Source organism: Rhinoderma darwinii, chromosome 10, assembly GCF_050947455.1.
Source record: "Rhinoderma darwinii isolate aRhiDar2 chromosome 10, aRhiDar2.hap1, whole genome shotgun sequence".
Classification (NCBI taxonomy): Eukaryota; Metazoa; Chordata; class Amphibia; order Anura; family Rhinodermatidae; genus Rhinoderma; species Rhinoderma darwinii.
Window position 1 is genome coordinate 84,851,971 of NC_134696.1, and position 13,812 is coordinate 84,865,782.

The window sequence follows — 13,812 nt, forward strand, 5'->3', positions numbered from 1 at the left end:
TGAACTGGGCCTTAAGAGTTTGAAAGGGGTTGTATACAGTCCTAGAGGATATCCGATAGTCAGACAAGAGATTAAAGGGCAATTGGGCCAAATTTATAATCAAATCGGACCCAAAACTAATATCAGGAAGTTAAAAGACCACCCCACGCAAAACAAATACACTGTGTTATGCATATTGCAGGGCCTTTGGGGCTGTGCAATTGATAAGACAAGAAGATTTGTCAAGTCTAATATATTGTAACCCCAAGATAAGCAGCGGCTGGTAACTGACCGCAGTTCACTCCCACATTCATAAAATTAACTTGCTTGTTCTAAAAAGCCATATTTTCATGTTAATGAGGGACATTTTAAGGGTATGTTCACACACAGCAGATTTGTTGCAAAAATTTCTGTAACTGAATATGGTTTGTAAAAATCCAACCACATGCTGCAAAAACAACCACATTCAGATATACTGTACATACAGTATCCACTTTTCACTTTGCGAGAAATATTAGCTCTTTTAGACTTGGGCAGCAAACACAGATATTGAAATGAAATTCATTTTCTGATTGCCGGAAATACATAGGAAATATTTGATTTAAATAGGTAATTATTGATACAAGCATTGGCTAATAAATTTTTCGTTTTAAGGTACCTAGCAGATGTCGGTCTAACCAAGACTAGCAGCCAATGAGACTTCTGCCAGTCCTCAGTCCTCAGAAGGGTTAAGCTTAAAATTTTCCTTTAAGAAAGATTCTGGAGGACCCAAAACATCTATGAATTACATTGCTAGCAAATAAATTTCAGTGGGAACTGTGTAATGCTTCATCTCTCCTGAGGTGGTGCTACAGGGAAATTAAACTCTTACTGCTTATATCCGCCACTGAGTACAGCTGATCGCTGGGTCTGTGATCGGACTATTTTTTATAAATCCTTTTAACATTAGGAGATTAAAATAGACAACCTATTTATAAGGTCTCCCAAGTCTGTCTAGCTAATGGTCCCTTAGTGTTTCCTGTTCCAGTTGTTACCCGTGCCCTGTTCCTGTATCCTGTGCTGTGTCCTTGTTCCTGTGCCTACTAGTGTTGGAGTCGTGTCCTACTGCACCTGCTGTCGTTTGCCACGTCCAGTGTTTTCTGCCACGTCTTGTACTGCCCGCCACGTCTGGCGCAACCTGCTGCACTGACCTCTATCCATGCTGAAGCCACAGACACTGTCTGGACTAGTTCAGGTACCCGAGTGTTACGAACTGCTGTAGACTTTTGTATAGACTGAGACCTGGTCAGCTGCCTCTCCGCTACGGCGGAGCAGCCTAGTGGGTCCACATACCCTGTGACCGTGACACCCAACGTGACATGATTTGGGGATTTACCATAGAGAATAGACATGTGCTAAATAGTTGTTTTAGTGAAATCACCTGTGCAAAATGAAGGGTATCCTAAGGTTGGGTTCACACGTCGCAGTCAAATTGCGTAGTTTTTTTCCCCGCAAGATGACTACACATGGTGAGATGTTAACCCAGCCTTAGGCCTTGTTCACACAGAGTATTTTGCAGGCAGAAAAAAATCTGCCTCAAAATTCCTGAAGGAATTTTGAGGCAGAATTTGACATGCCTGTGTCACATAGCGGGTTAGTGGACCCACTAGGCCGTACCGCCGTAGCGGGGAGGCAGCTGGCCAAACAACAGGAAACCCAAGCAATACAATGTCCCGCACAAGGGTACCTGGACAGTCCAGACAGTGGCCGCAGCTCTGGCACTGATGGAGAAGGGTGCAGCAGATAACGCCGAACGTGGCGGATGACACAGGTGCCGCAGGTTGCACCAGACGTGGGGCCTTCTTACAGACCAGGAAATCATGGCAGTTGATGATGATGATTTCCTTTTGTGCGCGCGCTGGCCCTTTAAGGTCGGGCACGAGCATGTACGCGCCCCCTACGGGACCCAGCAGACCGGAGCGGAAGTGAGCGCTGGCGTCTCCTAGGAAGGAGATGGGGACCAGCGCTCACGGATCCATGGCTGCGGGCATCGGGAGGTGAGTAAACCTGACTGCCCGCGGCCATGGATGCTACAGCCTGCACTTTCTTGCCATGATATTCGCTGCGTTTTTTGGCCATAGCTTTCTTCTTCTCATTGATTTTAATGGGAGGTCAGGGACGGAACCGTGGGAAGAAAGAGCATGTCGCTCTGTTTCCCTGCGGGTCAGAACGGGACCCCAATGCAGATGTGAACGAGGCCTTACGCTGTATGTTTAATGCAACTACAGAAATTAATGTAATTCATCCGGTAGAGAACATACAACCGGTAATAAATAAAATGCTTTACACGGGCTCCATATAATTTTTGCAGATGTCATCTTCAGAGCGTGCTCCCACTCTTGTTGTTGTTCTGTTGTTCCACAGCTTTGGGTGAGGTTGTGATTCATTTGGCTGTCACACATACACCTGGTTCAAGCTGCAGTTAGTAATAACAGAGAATCTTGCCAAATAAAGGAATGCTACCTAATCCACATATGTGGTGTAGTAAAAGGAGTTTTCCAGTCAGAATAAATTGATTGCCTATCCTAAGGTTCTGATCTGATCGGTGTGGTCCGGTTCCCGACATCCCTGCCAATCAGCTGTTATAAAGGGGCTGTGGTGCTTGTGAGAGCGCTGCCTCCTCTTTATTCCTTTCCTGCTCGTACTTTGAATTGCCGACACACTTGTTCCCAAGGAACAAGTAGAAGAGATGTAGAAGAGGACAGACCCAGCAAGGTGTTCCCGAGCCCCTGTGTGACAACAAAGTGTGGCCCCATTGCTCTCTAGCAGTAGCTTCTTAAAGGTGTCACCTAGGATGAGAAAAAAGGCTCTGCTTTTTTCCCAAAAACAGAGCCACTCATGTCCATGGACTGTACCTAGTATTGTAGCTCATCCCCCATTTCTTTTAATGAGGTGCAATGCCATGCAAGATGCACTCTAGTCATTTATTTTTTGTACATTTCTTGTTAACTTACTAGCAATATTGTAGCAGTGTCATTCGTTTTTTACCAGCTTCGCTGCTTCAATACATTTTGAACCGTTTCATTGTATGTGGCTTTGTCATGTGATCTCAGTCTGACAACCAGAATAGCCCATTCTGTCATGTGTAGACAGGAGGTCACTCTCCCTTATGTTGATGACTTCCTGTAAAATACAGAATAACATCATCACCAATCAAATCCTCCTGGCAGAACTGAGACAGTCCCCACTCAGCTCCACCCTCCTTGTTTCTTTGTATGCCCCTCCATGCATATAGCGCTACTGAAGAGATCAGATGATTAGATGCAAACTAACACTGCCTGTGTTTACTGTCTGTGAGTGCTGTGTGCAGAAGGACATTGTGTTTCTATGAAATGCTGCTCCTCACTGCCTCATGTGTAAAAACTGACATGGAGAAATCTCTCACTAGCAGGAGGCAGAGGAGATAGGCTGAAGCTACATATGTATGCATTGAGACTCTGCAGTTAGAGGACAGAAGTTCTATGTCATTGATCTATCACTAGCAGGAGACAGCCTGAAGCTGCATCACATAGGATACACTGAGACTCTGTAGTGTGAAGACAGCAGTTCTATGTCACTGATCTGTAACTTGCTGAACTTAGACAGGCCACACAGGGCATACATAAGAGCCTCTAAATTATTATTTAATAATAGCCTATGCTGCACTATACAGGCAACAACAAAAAATAAATTCTGAACTGCTTTTTTAAGAACCGTCCCAGATGGCAAAAGGTTTTTACTAAAGTCTGCTATACTTACTCCTTTACGAATAACTAAATTAAAGCAGAAGAATAGATGATATTATTCCTTCTGAGGACCTCAAATGAGTAAAGTGATGTTGCTTCTCCCAGTTGAAGTACATTAAATCTAGATAAGCAGGAACACATTGACATTTGATATATCATTCATTGGTTCGTGCCCAGCTAACGTTCTTGTGAGGTTACATTTGTGATTTACATACAGACAACATAATTACATTTCTCATAATGTACAGTGTAAGCTAATGATCATAGGTTATTAACAAATTTATGTTGCCACTCTTTTCAAGGCAATTGGTGTTACTGGAGCAAAGCAAGTAAATTTACACAGACACATAATTGACTTAAAAAAAGTTAATAAATCTGGTGCATTTTACAACTTTTCTTAGCCTTGACCTTTTTCCAGAAACTTTTCAAAACTGTCTAGAAAGGTGCAAACATTTTCAAAAACACATCATAGATTTGTATGCCACCTTTATGGTGCAATTTGTGCCAGAATTCTAGCGCATTTTGCTTAGTGAGTCTCCTCGCAATATATGTAGTAGGAACTGCAAGTAGACAAACTCCAAACTCTCCAGTCTATAGTCGTTTCACGTCTAGGTAGCACTTTCTCAAAATCTTGAGAAATCATCACCTGGACATTAAATGCCTTCTTAGAATTACACATATACGTGGGCGTAACGAAAGGAAAACACAAAGCGTCCAAGGTCAGCGCCGCAAATCTAAGACTCTGCATCTACAAATTATAGCTGCTGCGCATGTGACTTCACTGTTATAGAGCAAGTAGGTGGCACTTGTATTTGGCATTTGCCTAGCTGATGTGTAACTATGAGATGTCCAGAAGTAGAAGTTGAGCCCAGACCCTGGTATCTGGGGCATAGAGGCCCTACCGCAAAATAAAAAAATCACCAGTATTATAAATGGCTGGTTGGGAGGTCCCTGTTACGGACTTTGAATTGGGGCCCAGGAGCTTCAAGTTATGCCTCTGGTTACTGGCACTGTTAGGGTATGTGTACACACACTAATTACGTCCGTAATTGACGGACGTATTTCGGCCGCAAGTACCGGATCGAACACAGTGCAGGGAGCCGGGCTCCTAGCATCATAGTTATGTACGACGCTAGGAGTCCCTGCCTCTCCGTGGAACTACTGTCCCGTACTGAAAACATGATTACAGTACGGGACAGTTGTCTAGCAGCGAGGCAGGGACTCCTAGCATCGTACATAAGTATGATGCTAGGAGCCCGGCTCCCTGCACTGTGCTCGGTCCGGTACTTGCGGCCGAAATACGTCCGTCAATTACGGACGTAATTAGTGTGTGTGCACATACCCTTAAGGGGCATCGCGACTTTCAGTTCTATGTGGGCTATGAGGTCACACAAACACATACTCCTACATAAATGTATTCACACTCACATTTGTATACATGCATACGTACATACAGTACATATCCGCAGTTACACACACATAATCATACACGCAACATACACATGCAAATACACATAAAATATACACATATGCAATGTCATATGCCGTATACCAGTGGGGTATCTATAGTGGGGAAGAGGTTGTAGTGGCACCCAAGCTGGCCTTGATAAGAGACCAGGGGTACTAAAAAGGGCAGGATAAAAAAAATGGAATATGAGAGTTGGGGAGCCAGGGACAGATTTTACAATAGATACCAGCAGATTGAAGCTGCTTCTGTCTTACACACATATTGATAATATGAGAGCTCGCCATTGACAAAAATATCAGAAGGTCGCCTGTGCACAAGTGCAGGGCCTTCGAGGAACAAGAGTTATGGCTTCTTTGTGGTATTGATGCCCCCCGGATGTGATACTGTTGGTTTTATTTGCACTAAAACAGTGAATGGTATGGCCTTAAGGGGTTATCTCACCAAGGCAACCTCTTTTTAAAAACATGTCAGGTCTGGCTTTTCTAAGGGTCCTCTCATAGAGGAGGAGAATCCTACTCTCCTATCTGTATCTATCACTTTTATATATATATATATATATATATATATATATATATATGCTGCAGAAGCATGGAGGAGATCATACAACTGCAATGAGCAGTGTAGCTGAGAATCCAGCACTGGGGTAACATAAGAATCTTACCAGCACATCTTTGTCTTTTTCCCCTCTGCTCCTGCTTCCCCCCGCTGTTCATTCATTCCCTCCCCAAAGACTTGTATGCAGCGTGTTTCTTGCTGAATCACTCTCTCTCTGTTCCCTTCTCCTGCTCCCACTCCCCTCTCCATAGACTTGCATGTGCAGCATGCCTGTGTCTGACTTACTCTCTCTACTCACTCCTCCTTCCCTCTCCGTAGACTTGTATAGGAGGCAGTGTAGTGACACCGCCCCCACCTTCTGCAGTGTTGAATTCTGCTCTGTAACCAGGAATGGAATTTGCTTGACAGCAGGGGGTGCACACCAGATTATTGGAAGGGTGACCCCTAGTGGCAGTAATTTCCACAGAATTTTCATGGATAAAACAACTACATTTTAACAGTAAGTTAACAAAGTTTATCTGTATCAGGTATACTTTTAGATTAGCATAAATTGTTTGAAAAGTTAGTGGCCATTTAAGCTGCCCATACAAATTAGATAAAGGCCATTTCGGCTGACTGTTGTTTCAAAAATTAACACGAACGATCATTCGCGATAGCCAGCAGCAGACTTAAATATAATCGCTCAGGTTGGAAAATTTCGGCCAAAACTATATGTGTATGTCATGATCAGACGATAATTTGCCACATTGTGCCAGCCATAGGTAGTCAATTTTTTTTAAAACGGACTCCCTGATCAGCCAGTTTTATCTTTTCTGTTGCTGGTGGGATCATTTGTACAGTCAGAAGATGAGCCAAATTTTTCACTGGGGCGTATGCTGTGATACATTTGGCATATCTTGCTAGACATCTTAGACACTTTCTCTTCCTTATACTACCTCTCCTCTCGGTTGCCTTAGCTTAAGACGGTTTTAAGTCATGCCCCCTTTTGAAAGCGGTCTAGTGAGGCACAAACATTTGTTCTTTTTGGCAATTTTATTCATAAATAGGTCTAAAACTTGATGCGACAAAATGGTTGTACCATAGGCGCCACCATTGTTGCAGGTCACGCTGACCACGTATGCTGGATAACAATGCAGTAGGTCGAATCCTCATTTGCTTTTCTAACTCTAAGAGCAGTGTTGTAGAATAAATGTGCTACTTGTCGTTTACATTTTATTTCACAACTATGTCTTGATGATTCATGGTTTATTAAAACAATGTACGGGAATGGATTGCTTTTAAATTGTAAACTCTCTGAAGCTGAGCTCTTTTTCTTTGTTAATCCATATATTCATTTACCAACAATATTACAAAAACAGATTCTACTCCAGGACACTACACAGATGGATTATACTCTGGATTATACAATAAATTTGAAAAGGCGATCAAAAAGGACACCCTACAAGAAATTCCTCTTTTGTCTGATGTTTTTACTGCACATTCGGAAATTGATTTATTAGTCACATAGCACTGCAATTTTCAGATGACTAAAACTTGTCAAACACTAAAAGGAGTTTTACAGTTTTGTATAAATCAAGGTTGAATACCAGTCCAAATGCAGTGCCCATACCTGCTTATACAATGTGCACTGCGCCTAAATACAGCTGCGGCAGGGGATTTTTTTTCTACTGCCATAATGTCCATTTAGTTAGTATATATCCAAAGAGGGTTATGGCAAAGTATAGACTCATAGATCTGTCGATAAGGTGGTACAACTTGTAAATAGCAACCACCACCAGTTACCCAGATCAGCTCTCGGGGGCAACATTTTTATTATATTGTGTATCTATAAACATTATCCATACTTGGTAGTAAGGGGTTGTAGGGGTTGTGGGCCCACCTGTAATTATCTGGGGTCCGATGTTCTTACCACAGCAAATTATAAACCCAGCTGTGGAATTGGCCATCCTCCTATGTTCCTTTTCATTTGTTTTTCTTTTATAGTTGGTAGTTTTTACGTTTTATGTATGAAAGAAAAACACAGGAGTGTTTAAAAAAATGTTTTTCACATATTTTTATAGCACTTTTAGTTGTCCTGTTGGTTTTATTTTAGTCTTTTTTTAAGAATTCACAGCTGGCAGTAGTAGTCAAATAATGGTATGATAAAGTTTGGGCAATGGGGCATTAACATGCCCCCAGGTAACTTGATGTTACATACCAATGTTGTTAATAATAAAAAGCTGACCCCGACTCATAAAATAAATAATGGTGTCATTTTCTTTTATTGATTGGGTTATAGCCAGATGGACCATTGGGTCTGGAACTCATGTGGTGGTCCCGGTGGTTTGCATGTAGTCATAACTTACATACACAGTTTTTTTTTCTTCTTTTTTTTTTTTGTATCGTTCTATATCTATATCTATATATATATATATATATATATATATATATATATATATATATATATATGATTCCAAGAAGGTGATTTTCCTTCTTTGGAGAATGATGTGGCACCCATTACCAGTGTTACCATACAGCTTCCTAAAAGTGATATATTGCACTTTCTCCTTGTATTCTGCCACGGCTTTGGATGCCACCCACAGCTTAGTTGTGAGGAAGTAGGAGCAGTGGAGCGGGGATAGGAGTTGGATGATGCCAGAGGCTGGTGTGACAGGTTGAGTGAGTTTAGGAGGGAGTGAGGACAGTATTGAAATTACCTGAGAGGGAGGAGAGCTGGGATGCTTTTTTGGATAGGGAAGAAGGCAGACAATAGTTGAGACAGAGAAGAGGACAACTTGTGCCCGGGACGGAGGAGGGGGAGGAAAAAAAAGAGGGTTGGTACTAACTGGAACACAAAAGAGACGCACTTTATCTCTAACTAAAGAAGAGGACATAAGCTAAAGGTTTACCTGGGAAAAGGGGTAACCTAATCCATTATAAGAGGTATTACGTTCAATACAGGTATCACCACGGATAGAAAGGTCACTATCGCAAAAGAAAGGAGAAGCTAGAGGAATAGTTACCTTCATCTGATCCATGCAGAACAAAGTGATATATTATTAATAAAGGCAATAAAGTGCAATAAGAATTACTTGAGTTTCCAGTGACTCAGGTGTAGTCTGAAACATAGAAAAAACCTGAAATGAAATGAACCTTCCTCGTCACATTTGATCTTCTCACCTTCATTAATGGAAAACACTCCGGTAAGTACTTGACTTACAATTTACACATGCCTTGCAACTTACGCTTATACGGTACAATGCTTCTACATAGCCGACGTATATATAATATAATATTAGTAATCTACAGGGCAAAAATAAATAAACCATTACGCTCGACATCTGTCCTCAACTTTTCTATTTTTTTGTGGTAAATAAGACAGTCTGTTTCGGTGGTGCTGCATATGTGGGGGGACGTGGCCCAGAGCCAAGGTGGGGTGGCCTGGCGGCAGAGGTGCTTCTGGCCTCTGAGTTGCTCCCTATGCAAGTGCAGTATTGTGGTGGCAGGCGCCGCCATACACTGCTGCAACCAATAGAGTAGGGACCCACTTAAAGGAGGTCGCCGTGAAGTGGCAAGTGGGCTTATACAATTTGATCAAAATCTTAATAAAGAACCTCATGTTCATGCTAATTGATTAATATTGTGGATGTGCGGTCCTAGTTTCTCCTCTTCAATTTGAGTAAATAAGACAGGCATACTGTACTATTATTTGAAAAAAACAAAAACTTATATAATATTCCAAACATTTGTAGTTGTATTGTTTTCTTTATTGCATTTGATTGTATGTTTATTGTGTTTGTATAAGTGATCAGCAGATAAAAAGTAGAAGTTTTTGTATACTGTTCTAATGCCCAGTCTGCGGCTCTATTCCCACATATGGCCCTTGTGAATTCCTCTACCACCCTCCGACTTTACGTAGTGTAAATGGTGACAATATACAGTATCAATAATAACAGTATATATACTTGTTCTTGTCAGGGTGTTTCCTGGAATTGTTCTGGCGTTTCCCTGGTTTACTGTAAATATGACTTATATGCTAATAATTTACAGATATAATTTTTATATAAGGTTTATATATTGTTTTTGTATTATTATAAATAATAGTTGTGAGACCCTTTTGAGTGAGTTGAGGTCTGTCTACGGGGTTCCTACAAGGGAAGGACATACCATATGTGCAATCTGTGAAGTTGCACAAGGACCCAGTGGGTACGGGCCCCATTGTGATCTTAAAGGTAGCTTCATATTGTCTAATAAATTGCATGTAAGGGACCGAGCTGATGAATTTCCTGGCTCACAATTACTGGTTGATTGTTAGAGAGGCACAAGTGGGTATTCAATGCTGAGTTATTCAAGAGCAAGGGGCCCATATACTGTTCTTGGTTTCTTGAACGTGGGCCCTTTGCTGTCTGTGTCCGCCCCTGGACCCTACAATGTATAAGTTTGGTCGTCAATGGTCTCCAGATTGAAGTATATTATAGATGTCTTTGATATCAGGGTATGTTTGGAGTTGAATTCACTTACACCTCATGCACACGACCGTTGTGCCACTCTAGACATTTTTGACGGCATCCGAGTGGCACCCGTTAGTCTTCAGGCCCCCATTCTCTGGTATTGACTGGGTGGTTATCCTGCATGTATACATACTACCATTTTGATTGGTCTCCTGTCTGATCTTTGGGCCCCATCAGAGTGTATTTTACATTTTGTGATGTATTGATGTACAAATTTTCGATAAATGTGATTTTGTGTTTTCGTATATACATTGTTTGGTGGTTATTCCTGCTCTCCTTTTGGTGTCCTACTAGTACACAGGGGAAGAAATACCCCATTATTGGTCTGTTGTTAGGACTTAGGCCCTGTTCACACAGTTTTTTTAAGAGGTTTTTGCTGCGGAATCCGCTCCTAAAAACGTCTGAAAACGCCACCTCTTGATTTCAATGGGAGACGGAGGCAGCGAGCAGAAAAAACGCCTGAGGAATAAAGTAGCGTTATGCTCTTTCTTCAGGCTTTTTCGTCTCTGACCTCCCGTTGACATCAATGGGAGGCAGAGAAAGCGGTCTTCGTTGCGTTTTTTGCCTGCGGCGCTCAATGGACGCGGCCCAATAACGCTGAAAAACGCTGCAAAAAAATGCTGCAAACAGAGTGCAGGCAGGTAAAAATCTGCCTCAAAATTGCTGAAGGAATTTTCAGACAGATTTTTCCGCGTGTAAAAAAAACTCAGTGTGAACAGGACCTAAGGGGAAACAGATTAACGTTAGAAATCGACACTTATTTTTCTATTAGCCCTTAGGGTTAGGAGCAGAAGAATGCTAGCACTTGTAGACTGGTCCATCTGATAACAGGAATTATTGAATGACATCAATGGTCACTTTGCTTTCCATTACCTAGGCATGCCAAAAATGCTGCACATGTAAAGATCCTTAGTTCTGGGTCACCACAGCTGATTTATATATAGTCTTTGTGATATGGGTAATATGAACTGACCACCTCCTTGGTTGTCATTTTCAGTTTTTCTGCAGCTGGGAGACATGTGTATGTATATACACAGATTATATAAGTAGACACGGATGCTGCAGGGTCCAGGTATCAAGGGCCCAGACTTCAAGTCTCATGCCCATCATATGTGCAATGACCAACCCATATCTCAGATATAGTATTATGTAATAAACCACAGGCAGCAATATTGTAAACTGTAGTAACGTGGCATTTAAACTCCGTTCTTGGGTTTAGATTCATGATCGAGCACCTTTTCTGGGATGAATGTATTTTCACTGGAGTCCTTGTGAACTATATCGTCATAATAAGCAATTCAGAAATAATAGATGATATACAGGTCAAATCATTTTTCATATTTTTAATGCTTTGAGATATATATATGAGACATGGAAGCACGTACGTAAAAAGAAAAAGATAGAACATTGTCCTATCTTTTGCGGAGGCTTTCTACGGCCCGGATACCTTTAAATATGGGAAGGTGTCCGTGGTCGATAGAAATGAATGGGTCCGCAATTACGAACAAATTCTACGGTTGTGGGCATGGGGCCTAAGATTGGAACCTACAGCCCCAGTGCTGCAAGCCAATAATTCTAACCACCGAGCCGCTCTGAATGAATCAGCATGCCTTTTTTTTTATCAGTGTAATGAAAATCATAGTCGACATTCACTTTTTTATACAATGGGCAAGTGTATGTACAGATGTAGCCGTCTTTATCTTGACGTTTAACGCATTACACACACAGTGTCAAGAAACTTTAACTTGACTTTTTCAATGGCTTTTCTTGTGTGATCTCACGCTGCAACAAGTTATCAGTCAAGGTAAATTTGGCTGTATCTGTATACATCGGGGCCATACGTTCAGCGTATACGTCAGGAGCACGTATACGCTGAACATAACTGAAAAGTGAGATATAAACAGAGCCTTATTGATTATATAATGAAAATTTGGCTGCATCCGGCTGGGAACTGGTGTTTTAACCTGCCTTTGTATCAGTAAATATGGCCTTTTTTGAGATCTTAAGTAAATTTGATCCCGGTTTCTGTAATTTGTCAATAATGAAAAGTTATACAATTTCGCCAATATGCTTTCTTTACCAATTCTCATGGTTTTCAAGATCTCTGCTTGCAGTTCAAAAGGAAACTTTTTTGGCTTACTTCCAGGGATGGAAATCTGTCCCGGTCATGTGAAGGACACACAGGTGCACAGTTCGTGACAATTACAGTATAGTTATCAGAGCTGATTCACCTATTTGATTATCAGTTGGTCATGACAGATTTGAATCCACACAAACATAAAAGTTCTTATTGTATGACGGCAAGAAAAGATCTTGAAAACTGTGTTGACCATTAAATAGCGTAACACATTTTTTTTTTTAAATTTGACCATGGAAACGGCAACTATTGAATGGTGGAAAATCTTAAGGGTTGCTGTCTACGCTAGTATCTCACAAGTTTCTCACCCACATCAGTGTCTCACAAGTTTCTCACCCACATCAGAGAACTGTTTTCCTGCGTGACACCATTAAGGTCATTTATTAGGTGTGAAATATGTGGGCATTATGGTTATTTCCGCTTGTGTGTATGGACTTGTCTGAAAAAGTTACAAACAAAATAATGCCAATACAAAGTAGCAAATAATTGCCATAAACCAGAATTGAATGTATAAAGAACCCTCCAGGCAAAACGAATACACTGTGTTATGTCTAGTACAGGGTTTGAGGGGTTGGTGGATGACTGAGATTTAAAGAACACTAAAAAGTAAAGTCATGCACATCCCCCTTTGGCCCTTCGACGCAACACAGTGCATTCGTTTTGTCAAGAGTGTTCCTTTAATACAAATTTCATGTCAATAAAAGGAAAATTCTATATGTTTTTGATCTGCACCATTTCTGCCAACCGTCTATGAATTCCGAAAAGTCTGTAAAAATAGGTGATTTTTGGCCAGTGTTAATAAAAAAAATAGATACGTCCATGATTATTTTAATGCTGGGGGTGATTGTGCTTGTTATTGTGATTGTAGTTATCATAATTTTACAGTTCAAAGTAAATGCTGCTAATGTGTTTTTATTAGTTACTGGGTGTCATTTACCATCTTTACCATTCATTTTTGGTTTTGCAATTTCTCCACAAAAACTTTCGCCAAGATTGTTGCTAAATTTGGCAAATTTGCCAAAAGGGGTTGGTGAACCTGCTCAGCACACAACTGTTTCCTGTTCCGAAAACCACTTTCATTGTTATGATCTTTTACTGGAAAAGTCTGCAAGCTCTGTTACCAAAGATTATAAGCCAATTGTATATATAATCAGTTCCCTATTGGTAAAAAATTTTCATTTTACAATTTTTTTTATTACACTATAATAGAATAAAATAAGGATTGTCTGGGTACAAAATATTACAACTTTTATGGATGGAAAAGTAAAGAAACATCATAATCCTAGAGATGCCATGCAAGTCAGCCAGCACATTATAGGCCTACATTTGTGGTAGCCTGTATCCTGACTATGCATGTTTATTTCAATGGCAAAGAGGAATAAGTCACGACTAGAAACCACCAGATTACATTGGCAAATG

General features: G+C 41.0%; 1 protein-coding gene across 1 annotated transcript in view; it reads left to right on the plus strand.

Moving 5' to 3' along the window:
* The first annotated feature begins 1,474 nt into the window (after nucleotides 1-1,474).
* Nucleotides 1,475-13,812, plus strand: part of TMPRSS13 (transmembrane serine protease 13) — a 50,030-nt gene continuing 37,692 nt past the window's right edge. Inside the window, exons 1-3 of the mRNA XM_075840839.1 lie at nucleotides 1,475-1,487; nucleotides 2,100-2,284; nucleotides 2,383-2,388. Coding sequence (XP_075696954.1) covers nucleotides 1,475-1,487; nucleotides 2,100-2,284; nucleotides 2,383-2,388 — 204 coding nt within the window. The remainder of the gene's footprint in view (nucleotides 1,488-2,099; nucleotides 2,285-2,382; nucleotides 2,389-13,812) is intronic.